The sequence below is a fragment of the Danaus plexippus genome, chromosome 30 (genome assembly GCF_018135715.1).
Source record: "Danaus plexippus chromosome 30, MEX_DaPlex, whole genome shotgun sequence".
In the NCBI taxonomy this organism is placed as follows: Eukaryota; Metazoa; Arthropoda; class Insecta; order Lepidoptera; family Nymphalidae; genus Danaus; species Danaus plexippus.
Genome location: NC_083557.1, coordinates 1682745 through 1697139, shown reverse-complemented (window position 1 = coordinate 1697139; position 14395 = coordinate 1682745). Strand labels below are relative to the sequence as shown.

At 28.9% G+C, this 14395-nt stretch overlaps 1 protein-coding gene across 1 annotated transcript; it reads left to right on the top strand.

Moving 5' to 3' along the window:
* The first annotated feature begins 3308 nt into the window (after window positions 1-3308).
* Window positions 3309-14239, top strand: LOC116776627 (MAP kinase-activated protein kinase 2). Its single transcript, XM_032669862.2, has 8 exons — window positions 3309-3623; window positions 10622-10747; window positions 12049-12186; window positions 12386-12592; window positions 12683-12814; window positions 13215-13337; window positions 13666-13818; window positions 14017-14239. Exons 1-8 carry the CDS (start codon window positions 3531-3533, stop codon window positions 14086-14088), a joined length of 1044 nt encoding a protein of 347 aa, XP_032525753.1. The 5' UTR covers window positions 3309-3530; the 3' UTR covers window positions 14089-14239.
* Window positions 14240-14395: the final 156 nt, after the last annotated feature.

Below are 14395 nucleotides of genomic sequence, written 5' to 3'. Positions count from 1 at the left end.
ACTATTAGCATATGTATTTTTACTATTTCAGTCTCTTGTATCCATTGTATGGCTTAAAAACACAGATATGATATTGCAACATCAATCACACAAAACGTACTTATCTGTGCAGGGGAGTATTTCAGTCGAATTAATTAGTAACGAAAATTAAAATAATATGTTCGAAATGTTGCAAGCAATAAAAAATAATAATAATAATAATAATTACAAAAAGACGTACGGATGAAGTAATTATTATATGATGAATATAAAGTTATATAAATGCTCTGTAGATAATTTCGTATTGGTTGTAAGAATGAGTCGATATATGTTTTGTAATACAGGATGTTTGTTTTTTGAGTTTTATGGGTTTGAATGAAGTAATGCTTCCAAAAAGGTCAGATTACAGTGATATTTCTAAATAATATCACCGGCTATTTTAAGATTCACCTTAATAATAATAATAATATAAATTTCAATTCAACATACACGTGTTGTTAGGTACATTATTCGCATACTATACACGATAATCTATTTGATTTTTTTGTGTCGTTTGTTCAGAGTAATCAGGACGTATCAGTCGATTTTAAATGTACTTTTGCTGAATAATAAAGTTTATAGGACAATAAATTGGTGATATTTTAATGAGAAAACATTCAGAAAGCATATTATCTGTTGTTATTAACAAAAATTTCATATTTTAATTCAATAGATTTAGTTCATTACAAATAATTCACGTATAGTTTACGTGTAACTGTACTTAAAATGTATTATATTTTGCCTTTTATTTAAAAGCAAAGGTTTCTTTACTCTAATGTAATTTTGTTTCCTCTATTTGTTGTTGTAGACCACTAGATGGCGCTGGTTTGAAAAATTGTTTTCCAAATATTGACAACTAAAAAACATTGGGAAATGCTAAATTAATTATTCATTATCCATTTACACGTACTTTATATTTTTATATGCAAATTTCATTTTTAAATTAAACATTTTTTATAATAATATATATCCACAGTCGTTCAAGCATTATTTATTCAAATAACTAAGAGTTATTACTTATATTTAAAAGATAATTTGATTTCTAATTCTTTTGTTTTCATTGCTCAATAAAATAAACATGTAATAATTAATGACATATATAACCTTCAATTAAATCTCTAAACACAGACAAAATAAAATAAGCATAGAGTATTCTTACTATAAGTGTGCATTGTCGTACTAAATATTTACAAAATACAGTTTTTCATATTTAAATCCTCCCACACGATTTTATTAATTCAGATTTATTATAATTAAATAAATAATTGTGCGTGGAGTCCCTTCGCGCGGAAGATTTGAAACTACGTAATGTTGGAATGAAAATGGGAAGGAAATTGATTTAAACGATTTTATTTAGTGTTTTTTTAAGACAAACTTTATTAAAATTACTTACAAGACACAATTCATTGCCCGCGTGCGTATCTTCACGCATTTTTTTATCACCTAGGAGTGTAAAAAGTTTAACGCAACCTTGATGGAAGCCCATAAGAAGTTTTATTTCAAATCTGAAAACGATCCGTATGTTATACAAACTTGTAGAAGTGATACATTACGCTTAGTCTTTCGCATTGTCACTCTATGTACACACGGAGTTTTAAAAATTATTCTCTTATAAATCTTCCACATTACAGTATTTACGTAGGTCATTGAGTGAAAAACGTGAAACGCTTCGTAAGTGACGCAACGATGCAAAACTCATGGTAGTACAGTAGTCAAAACGAGTCACAGTTTATAGCTATGAGAGTCAAGGGTGCAAGCACCATGAAGGTAGGTATTATTTAACAATTTCGTCCTAATATTTTGTGTCATTACAAACAATGTTTGTTTCATATATTGTTTTAAATTTAAACAATGGTATGCAAGTTGTATTTAAGTTTTAACTGGCAACATTTATATACGTAATAGCTTAATGACACAGAAGCTATTGTTCTTATATATAAATTATTTAGGATTAAAAAATGTTTAAGTTAGAAACAAAAATTCGGTAGCGATTAATCAATTTCTAATCAACAACATGTTCTGAAATTAAAAATTTAAGGTACAAAGCAGTTTATTAATATTTATTTTAACTAAACATCCATTTCTGACTTAAAAAAAATATTATTTTTATAATCTTACTAATATTTAATCTTTAAATATCTCTGGCTCATGATTTATAAGAATTTTTTATTTTATTTTCTTCAGTATCTGCTTCTATTACTTAGTCTGTGTCATTTGCTCTTCTAATATAATGAAAATGAATTTAACTACTTCTCTAGATTAAACCTATAATACTTTAAACTATAGGCAAAGAAAAATGTACATGATTTAATTTTTAATAAGCATATAAATTTTTAAATTATCAAATGTTTTCATAAATCATATTTTTATTAAAGAAAAAAAAACCTGGTAACATCATCACTTGATTGGGTGGAAGTAACAAATTTTTGGAGAATTTATAGTAATTTTGTCTAATTTATTTATAAACAAAAATATGTCTTACCATTATTTATTAAAAGATATTTAGAAAAAATTAAAACAGTTATAATATTTAAAATACTTCTTGTTACGTAATAAAATTTCACAAATACAGTATAGAGGTACATAACATATTATAACATGCTAAAGATAAACCTTTTCTAACAAACTGTGGACTTCTACTTAAAAATACTTATTTAGGAAGCGAATATATTTGAGACGTTTAAAAACTAATGTTAATAATTGAATAAGTAAATAATATAGCTAAACTAAAACTTAGTTAATTTTGAAACATGAATATTCAATTTATAATTTGTTTAAAAGTTCTGTTACATAATTAAATTATACTTTTTACTGTAAAAAGGCAAGCTCTTATAATAAAGCGCCTTTTAAAACAAGCGGATCTATTCCACAAACAATAGTCATTGTGTTGATAAATGACAACATTATAGTCTAAGATAATTGAACAAGAATTTTCTTAAGAGATACGGGAATAAAATGACATTGTTAATATTATTATAGAAATAAGCAGAAGCTTTAAGCACTACGTTCTCTTTGTATTTTAAATCGCCAATAGGTACTTCACATACATGATACAACAGTAACATACGTCAAAGTCAAATCTTTAATACAGATGTCATCACATTTCGTAATGTATTTTTTTCAAGAATATTTTATTAATAAATATAAATCACACAAAAATTAACTATGAAATAATATAAATTTAATTTATTATTTAACGTTTTGGTATATTTTATAATCTGGTAACACTATAAGAATTATATGTTGGTACTCCTGCTTTTGTATTATTTGGCATAAGCATATTTTTATGTTGGCTGCTAACCAGTGTGTACTCGGTACCTATTGCTCAACACTGTGTAAAATTTATCGCTGTAAGATTTTGATAAAATTATATATATTTAAATCAGATACAGCGAAGTGGCGTTTTTAAAATATACATATAAATTTAAAATTACATTAACATAGTTCACAAAACAGTGGCTTTGTGTTAGTTTGTGTTAAAATCTTATGGTGCGGAAGAAATAACTTTGAAGATGAATAACACTTTAAGAACACCGAAAACAACGCCTATAACGGACGATTATGATATCTCAAACACGGTCCTCGGCCTCGGAATTAACGGAAAAGTGAGTTTTTATATAAATTTTATTATAAAACTATGATTATTAATCGAAATTTAAAATTCCCATTGTTTACATTAATGACGTAAACGTTCTAAATTAACCAAGCCATTGGATTTTATATGCCATCCACTTCCTATAAGATATAAGGTTATTCGCCTCCTACATTATATTAATCCATATCATTATATTAGCCAATCAATATCTCGTACACTTTAAATAAATCGTTATTCATGTGAAAAATCTAAATGTTGAGTCACGGAGATGTTACAGAGCTATTATTAGAATTGGTGTATTTAAAAATGTTTTCAAACATTACAGGAAACTCGCCACTAACTAATTAGTATATAAGACAAGATTCAAAATGCTTAGTTACAAAATGTTTCGAGTAACAATATTCTTACAACCATCACCCTATAGGTGCTGACATCTCAAAAAGTACTTAAAATAAAATATTATAGTGAAAAAAATAATATCTTCCAGTTAAATAAATTGAAAGTCTTTTTAACATAACCATAGTGTATTAATCACTTCTAAATTTGTATATTATAAATAATTTTGTAATTCTCTAATAAGAACTATGTTAGATAGATTTATATATATATTAAATAGAAATTAATATACATATAAAATTGATAAAAAGTGCATTGAGCATTTGTGTGTGTGTGTGTTTTCTATATATATATAACACATATTGTATGTTGTATATTCAAGACTTTAAATTTTTACCTTTAAAATAGTATTGCATAACATTTGGTTAAACATAAAATATCCTTATAATTTCACAATTTTTTATTCCTTTTTAATAGTAATTGTTAAAAAAAACTGCCATACTAAAAATGAGAATATGTCTTGAATGAAAATATATAATGTACTATAATACAATAATTATGTAATCAAAGACATATATTCTGATATCTTATTATAAAAATCTATAGATAAAATTTCACACATTTTGATAAAAAATTGTTGACTCATCAAGAAATGTTGAGTTCGTTAGTTAATTTCACGAATTATTTTAACATATTATGAATTTTATAATCTTATAAGGCGGTTCCTTTTTTAATTCTCGTCCGCCTGTAATCACGGTTGCTGCAAAGTAACCAATACGTCGAGAGTATGCACCTACTTAAAAAATAAAAAAAAATATGTATAGTAAATAAGAAAATATTCACTTTATTTCAATCACGTAAGTCTTAGATCTCATTATTGTCAAATATTATTATGACACAGATACATAAACATTTTATTTAATGATATGTATTAAATGCAAGTATTGTTCAATTTTAATATATTGCTCCAAGGAGGATATATGTTATCAATAGTTCATTGGCTGTATTCGCTCAACCCTGTGGTAATTTACTTACAGTGAGTCAGTCATGTCAATGACATATGGCTGCAATCATTATATTTAGAAAAAGATGAATGTATAAGGATCTTTTTATTGATCGTTTTGTGTAAAAAATTGATTTCATTGTAATAATCAGCTGATAATGTTGCCGCTAATAATATTAGTATAAGTAAGTAGTATTTAGTATACTAAAAAAAAATATTGCCAGTCTAACGAAATTATTCAAGACTAGTCAAACAATATAATTAATTTTCTTTTAAACTGGTGTTTCTGTGATGTTTTTTCTTATCTGCCTTATACATATGTGTTTTATGTCCACTCAACATTATTTGAAATTTACTCCTCATGTATGTAAATCAGATATAATTTGAAATAACGAGTTTGAATTCAATGACTATGGTTAGTCTACTCTTGTGATAACATGGGATCCCAGTTATAAAAATTTAATGACTATTATAGACAATCCATATAGAGGCTGAAACCTTTATCCCGGTTATAAAACAAAAAGGTTGTACTCCCCATCAATCTTCAATAACCCGATTGATTCTTAAAATATCTGAATACTTATTTGCTTCAACACAAACATTCAAATGTAAAAACCATCACACCCTCATCATCAGCCTATCGGAGCCCACTGCTGAGCCAAGGCCTCTTTCTTGCATGGAGAAGGTTAGAGCATTAATCACCATGCTTGCTCAAGACGGGTTGGCGATTTCAGTCTAATAATTTGAAACTATAAAACCAGGTTTCCTCACGATGTTTTAATTCACCGTCCATCAGTGGTGTCTAAATACTCATAGAAATTACATATGACTTGGAAAAGATCACATTGTTAGTTGCCAGGCCACCACCCCCTAACGTCATAAATATACACCAGAATATGACTGCAATACGTAGCTTAATTTTTTTTGAATTTCTTAAAAATATACCAAAAAAAAAACAGCTAATATTATTTTTACTGGATTTAATCTTGATTCATAGAAACTTTTTGTAGCTCGACATAGTGATAGATAACAAATAGATCGCTTAACAATTTTGAAATTGGTAATTCTTTAATTAATTACGAGAATAAAATGATAAAAAATTACGATTCCTTACAAATGAATTGTCGAAAGGGTCAATCCTAGCCACAATGGAACGACACTAACGAGTATTGTAGAAGACAAATATATGATTATATTTAACGGGGAAACTACGTGTTCATAAACCATTGAATATGATGCACAATTCTATAAAGCATTATTAGTTACAACGCTGTGCGGATGACGTCACCATGACGTTTTTGCACAATTTGACGTAATGTCAGAACCTTGACAAGCTAAACTCCCGCGTAAAAGGATGTCAAAAGGCTGTGATATATGTATATTCAGACAAATAAAATTAAGTTTCTTATAAATTAAAAATATATATATACTACATAGTAGTTATGATAAATATATTTAAACGAGAAATCTCAATATCCGAAAATCTTTCGAACAGTATTTGGATATGATTCACAGATTACGGAGTGTATTATTTGAGTTGAATCAACTATTCTATTCATATTGGTATTTAACTAAGGCTGTTTAGATATTAGTTTTTTATATATAAATAGTATTTAACTTATTTATTTAACTCATATCTTGCAACATTATTAAAAAATAAGAAAGTACTCCGTCTTTAAACCTACATGTATGTCTCCATAGCTTTTAATAAAACCTGAAGTATAAAGACTATTTAACAATAATATTTTAACTGTCTACCCATACAAAACCTATTTATAATTCGCGATAGTTTTTTTTTTCTAGGCATCACTACTTCTATATCCTTGTTTCAAATTATACAGCCTAAAAAGCTGTATATTAAGTTTTTATGTCACAGATAAAAATATAGGAAATAACAAAATGTTTTTTTTTTTCCGAATACATCTCCTAAAATCAGCGCCGCAGTGGAAGAATGCAAACTAAATTGTATACATTATCGAGCGTTTCAAAATTATAACAAAAATTGTATTGCAATCGTCGATGAATCAGAGACAATCAAGAGATACGGCGCATAGATAATATATCATGTGTAAATACATTGAGCTATCGAGCTATCGGGGAATTTTACGCCCATTAAAAAAGCGTTATCTGTATAAACGAGTTTTACTATCCCAAGTACCTAGTATGTTTCTTCGTGAACTTATTACGGACAGTTCAAACTACCTACATTTATAAATCAGAGATGATTTAAGAATGATTTTGTTTTAACTCTCATTGTCAAGTAAACAGTGAAAATTTATCTTAACGTACAGTTACGTGTGTCGTAAAAACGTCCGTTCGTGTATAGTAGTTAAGTGGTATCGCTTTAAATAAAAAAATATACTTCCTTTTTTAAAGCAAATAAAGATTTTCGTATGTTAAATTTAAATTAAACATTTTTTTCGGACACTACGCGTTTTTAAATATGTTATATCTACATAATCCTGACGTTTCGGTTCCTTTACAGCATCCGTGATCACGGACAGGCCAGACGAATTCTTTTTCGCAGCTAAGAATATAGGTATATAACATTTCTTTTTGCATAAGCATCGTGCATGCATAACACAGCGTATTCCATGCATATAACACGTGATTATAAGTAACGAATAAAATCCTGTCATTTCATCAAAGTTACCAATTTTTACCTAAATTACAAGAAAATATTAGAAAATTAAATAATTAATGTCTAATATATTTGAAAAAATATCCATTGTGTTATTAAAGTTATTTGAATATTTTTTTGAGGGTAGAACATAGTTTTATTTACAATCCTTGCAACATTATTGTCACGAGTAATTTGTTATACATTAATATTAATATATATATAAAAGTATTTATTATTTATATATATATATATATATATATTGTATTTTTGTTATGTTCTAATCAAATCTATGAGATTTTAGTCTTAGAAGAACGACCGTTATCAGTTTTTCCACATTTATGTTTGCTTCACGTGATGACATTGTAAACTCTGCTTACACAGTCACAAATACAACGCAACATGTAGTTTTAATATTTACCCTCACTGATATAATATTTTTACTTAAATACAATAAAAAATTTGCATACAAAAGTTATAGATAATATAATGTATTCGTTGAAAAATTGTTTTTTTTTTTTCATAAATAAAGCAAAGAAACAGATATGTTACTGTCAAATGTAAATAAAATAAAAAAATATATAAATATTCATATTATATAACACATGCTGTGACTTGACTTCAGACATAGTTCGTCGTACGACGTAATTGTACGAGTATTAAGGATAATATAGTTATAAATATAGCCTATATGTTATTCTGAAACATGACCTACATTATTGGAAAAATTTACTAAATTCGATCCAGTAGTTTTGGCGTGACAGTAACAAACAATTCTCTAGCCTATTCGTGTACAGACGTTACGCTTGTATTAATTACCGAAAGTTCCCCAGCATTGCGACATTTATACATACCTACTTCCTAAGAGGAAAACTTATAACTATATAGTATTGGTAAGACATAAATAGGCTAAATATTCTCAGTACGCAATAATATGAGCCTTACGTTTTAACTACCGTTAACGTCTTCAAGAACTATTTTCAGTTTAATAGTAAGAAGTATAGTATTAAATAAAACTAGTGTTATTCGGATTTACTACGCGGATTTTATTATTTAAAAACTACATAATCCCGACGTTTCGGTTGCTGCAAATCTTAGATCTCAAGTATAGTATTGTAGTTACTCGATCGTAATTTACTATTTCAACTTCAATAGTACAATAGAAGTGTGATTATTCTTGACATTTAGTGACGACATCGCGTCACACACATTGTTGTGTGTGTGTGTGTCGTCATGGTAGTGTGTGTTAATATTTAAATTCGATAGATTTTTGTGTGTTGCCCTATAAAATATATACAGGATATTTATATAAAATCAATATTTTATTTATACATACTACCGTTCGATCTATTTTTACAACGCCGGTCAATAAAAGTACACGTCATTAGGTTCATTCAAACTAATATTGTATTCTTGGTAAGATGGGATTGTTTGAAAGCTTCTGACGTCACAAGCTCGTCTCAGTGAAAATATATTTCTTATCTCTATCTATGATTGTGTTACTTTCGAACGAAAGCTACTGGATCGCTTTTGATGTAATTTTGATATGATGATAGTTATATCTTTGATGCCTTAAACAAATTAAACATGTGTAAATGTTCGTAGTATCTCCAAAACTAATGGTTTAGGTTCTATCAATGTAACATATATACATACATACCTGTTTATAGTGTACTAGTTATGTTATGGATTTAATTAACGTGTACATAGAATGATTATTTCTTATCAGTCACTGGCTACGTGTTTCATCTCGATGCAGGGTTTATCCGTAACTGATCGTGGAAAATGCTTATGCTTACTCCGAGTTTCAATAACACTACTACGTACGCGGCGTTCACAGTTTTTCGTATAGAATCCTTTCTCATTGTATTAACTATTTATAGGTTATGATATATCAAATTTAAAGAAAGAATTTTCTGTATCAATCCTTTCTCTTAACTTTCTCTTTTAAGTTAATTTTGTGGTAAATATTTTTTTTTCTTTGGACGCTTATTCGTAAATCTTCTAGATGTTCTGTAAACTAGTCTTGTTTTATCTCGCGACTCTCGTTCATAAAAATTGAGGTATTTATGAAGTATAAATATATATATTATAACTTTAATGACACTCAACGTTATGTATAATATTCTATCATATTTATATTGTTATTTAATATGTGTATATACGATTTTTGTAAAAAAATTTCTTATGCAGCAAGCAAGTTTAACAGTGACTCTCAATGCTAATAATCTGTCATAAATCACAATGTACTAAAAATTTAAATAAAAGTTATTCAATATAAAAATATTAAAAATTGTCAATAATTATAATGTCTTAATTTTTATCAGCTATTAATATATTGTAGCACTTAACTGACTTTACTAAATAGTGCTTCTTAAGTGGAAGCCATAATATTATGGAGAGGGTTAGCAAATCTGTCGTATAATCTTGGGATTACAGTAACATAATTATATATATATAAATCTAGTTCTTTATGTCTGTGTTGTTAACTTCAATTCAAAGATATTTTTAATCGTCTAAATATATGAAACCGTAAAATTTGCCTGACAGATGTATTTCAATAACTTTTAATTTTCTGAATCTAGACTTAACACTATGTCATTTATATCTAGATGCATGAAATAGTGTAAGGTGTTATCTCTAATGTTATACTGTGGCTAGATGATTAGATCTAGTCTGGGTATAGTAAACACTAAAGCTAGACTGATATTTTTCGCGATATTTCTAGACTAGTCCTCGAATTATTAATTTATTTGATTTAATAGAAGTAATATTATAGGAGTAACTACACTTTTTTTTATAATTTTAAACCACATACTCCTTACGTTTCGGTTACTTTACAGCAAACGTGATCACGGGAAGACGGGATGAAAGTGTCTGATAATAAAAGGCTTGTAATACGATACAATTAGTTATATTTAAACGAATACTCGCGAAAGTCTTATTAGATTGAAACTGTAATTAAAACGTATTTAATTAAAAAAATTATTATTATCTTTATTGCAACTTTTCTTCATTCTCAACTTTAGTCTGATTTCTTCGCTTCCAGGTCGTGGAATGTCATGAAAAGAGTACAGGTGTTAAGAGAGCTTTGAAGGTTCTGCATGACAGCACTAAAGCCAGGAGAGAAGTTGAGCTGCATTGGCGAGCAAGCGGTTGTATACACATAGTGGAGGTAAGGTTTACACGTGAAAATACGCCTGATAAAAGTATTTAGCAATTTCTTATAAACAAAATATTGCGTTTGATTAAATGAATTAAATATTTTTATATATAGATTTGGTCAGCATTTTAATTAAGACTCCAATTACATAATTGTACATATATCGCTAATCTGCCTTGAGCAAGCGTGGTGATTAATGCTCTAACCTTCTCCATGTGAGAAGAGGCCTTTGCCCAGCGGTGGGTCCGATAGGCTGATGATGATGATGATATACAATGCTTACATTACAATAATTTTTTTTATATATAATAATAATTAATATCTTGTTATAATTTTCTTAAATTATTTCTGTTTTCCACACAAGAAATAATTTACTATAATAGCCGTGTTAACATTTCAAGTGTTTTGTCAGCGTGGGTTCTTGAGACTAAGAATGTCCTATTGTTAATACATTTCTCATAGTGCAATCAAAATTTTGTGCAATTTTAACTTTCATATATATAGTGCGTGAGAATTTATCGTATTTGTTACAAAATATATAGGAATATGTTTGATATTCAATATCAGTAGTTATTGATAGATTATTAAGAGTAATGGACTAGAAATATTGGTTAGATTTACGCAATGTAGAATTTTCTTTACGTGTGTACGAACAGAAATATATTCACACTTATTATATATATATGGAATATAAAAAAAAGTCGTGTTGGTTACACTATTTGTACACTCAAGAACGTCTGTACTGGTTTAGTTGAAAATCGGTGTTGACGAAGTTTAGACCCGGGAAACGGACATAGGACACTATCAACCCCTCCCACCAAAATAAAACTTAATTCAAATCTAAAATCAGCTTATTTACAGCCTCTAAAACGAAACAGTACTTCCGGTCAGCTATATGTCTCTAATTCTGAAACTAACGCAGACGAAGTCGCGGCCAAGAGCTACTTATATGTAGATATAGCTACCCCATTAGATCGCTATACTTTGAATGTCACATTTCCATAACCTTCGACGGTCATTTCATCGAATTTTATATTATATACGTGAAAAAAAAAATAGATTATATAATTAAAGATTTAGGTATAAAAAATATTCTTTTAAATTAAACTAATATTTTCTTATTACTACACGTTATTTAACTATTTTGAAACTACATACTACGGACTCGGCGTTACGGTTGCTCTGATACCGTGATCACGGGCAGACGAGACGTTTTACGAAATACAAAAAAACGCTTAGTACATCCGGTGATATCAGTTTCATTTATAGTTAGTGAAAGCCTTAATAATAATTCTCGTTTAATTTTACGTTAGATAATAGACGTGTATGATAACACGTACGGTGGTAAGAGATGTCTGCTGGTCGTGATGGAGTGTATGGACGGTGGAGAGCTGTTCCAGAGGATCCAGGACAATAGAGAAGGAGCCTTCACGGAGAGACAGGCCGCTGAGGTGAGTTATAAGAGGCTGTGTGGTAGGCAAGTTGCATTATTCACTTTAAAAGTGCTTTGAAGAAAATATAATATTTTTTTTTTTTACGAAAAAAAATATTGCTTTGGTTTTCACGTATTATTGAATATTATATATAAAAAAATTAATAACGTCTTTTAATAAGTATTTGTTAGGAGTGTAATATTTAATTTTATTTCAGATCATGCATTCGATATGCGTAGCTGTTAGACATTTGCACGACTCGAACATAGCTCATAGGGATATAAAACCGGAGAATCTTCTGTACACCAGCATGGAACCGAACGCGGTTCTAAAGTTAACCGACTTCGGTTTCGCCAAAGAAACTCTGAACCACGCTGATACCCTGCAGACACCGTGCTACACTCCATACTATGTGGCACCGGAGGTATGTAAACAATAATATTATTCTCTATGATTCAAAATATATAAAATTTATATTAATTTAGTTGTTAACAGTCGTCCAATTTATTTCAAGGTGTTGGGTCCGGAGAAGTATGATAAGTCATGTGATATCTGGTCTCTGGGTGTTGTGATGTACATCCTGCTCTGCGGTTTCCCACCATTCTATTCAAATCACGGTTTGGCTATATCGCCTGGGATGAAGAAGGTTCGTATAATAAAAATAACCAAATATATATATATATATATATATATACAAATCCCACATATATGAACTATCTTTAATATAGTAAATTAAAATATAAATCAATACGCAGACTTTGTTTTATGGCCACGCTTAGCCAACCTTTTATCTATCGGTTCTCGACCAAAGACTTTCAAAGACTAAACCTAGACTGAGACCTTTCAATGACCAGACTTAGACCAGAACGGGCACATTCCAACAATTCGATAGACTACAGACTACTGTAGTTTCGTTTTGCTCATTATGTATCTGTTAATTTTATAAGTGAGTGAAAATCAACATAGTGAAATAGAATATTTTTCATACTAATAGTATTGTGTATGATTAATTAAAATATATTTAATGTTATTACCAATGTTTGCAGCGCATCCGTCTTGGTCAGTATGATTTCCCTGAACCGGAGTGGTCCAATGTGTCGGCTGAAGCTAAAAATCTCATTAAGGGCATGCTGTCTGTGGATCCCACCAAGAGACTGTCTATACAGCAGGTATATTATATATATATATATATATATATATATATATATATTATCAAAACAGTTTAATCTTATATAAATATTATATATTTTCATATTTAAAGATATTAATTTTTGTCCTTTACTTCGTTTTGTATTGAGTTGTGTGATTTTTGCTAAGGGAAATTGACAATGTGTTTAAACTGTCAGCACCATCTATCGTCTGTTTTCCAGCATTACACTAAATACGTATTCTCGATGTATAACCTACATTACTGCAAAGTTTAATTAAAGTCGGTTCAGTAGAGTTTTGCATTTTTTTTGCATAGTTGCTCATATAAAAAACAATTTTTATTTTAAGGTGATGTCCAGCCCCTGGATACGTCAATTCACTCAGGTTCCACAGACGCCATTATACACACACACACTGCTACGTGAATCTGGAGACGCCTGGGCGGATGTCAGAGACGAAATGACCAGGTCCCTAGCCACCATGAGGGTAGACTACGATCAGGTAATGTTGAGCTTACCGCACGTTTGGTTCGCACGAAATACTGACAGTTAAGACGTATCATTCGAATCTTTTTGCAGAGATTGTGTTATAACTAATGAAATCGTAGTAAAAAAGCTTCTTACTTATTCTATATTAACAAAAAAAATATATATTATATAATTTGTTTGTCTGTTTATAGTAATGTATGTATATTTTCAGGTCCAAATCAAAGCTCTCGAACAGAGCAACAATTCGCTTTTGAACAAGCGCAGGAACAAAGTGGGCGCTTGAAGCGTAACTTGCGACATCTAGTGCCAATGTTGAGTATCAAAAAACAAGATCATCATTGATTTACGTATATATGTAAAATTAAGTATTTTTTTGCCTTGAAATATTCAAAATTATATATATATATACATATATATATATATATTCTGTTCAAACAAATTCATTTTGAAATCATTTTCTTTACTTAAATAGGCTTATTAGATACCGGAATTATTTTAGATCTAGCTATAACGCATATATATTTATATATATAGCAAAATTTTGTATTAGTTTGAACAGATTAAATGTATATAGGAAAAAAAATTAACTT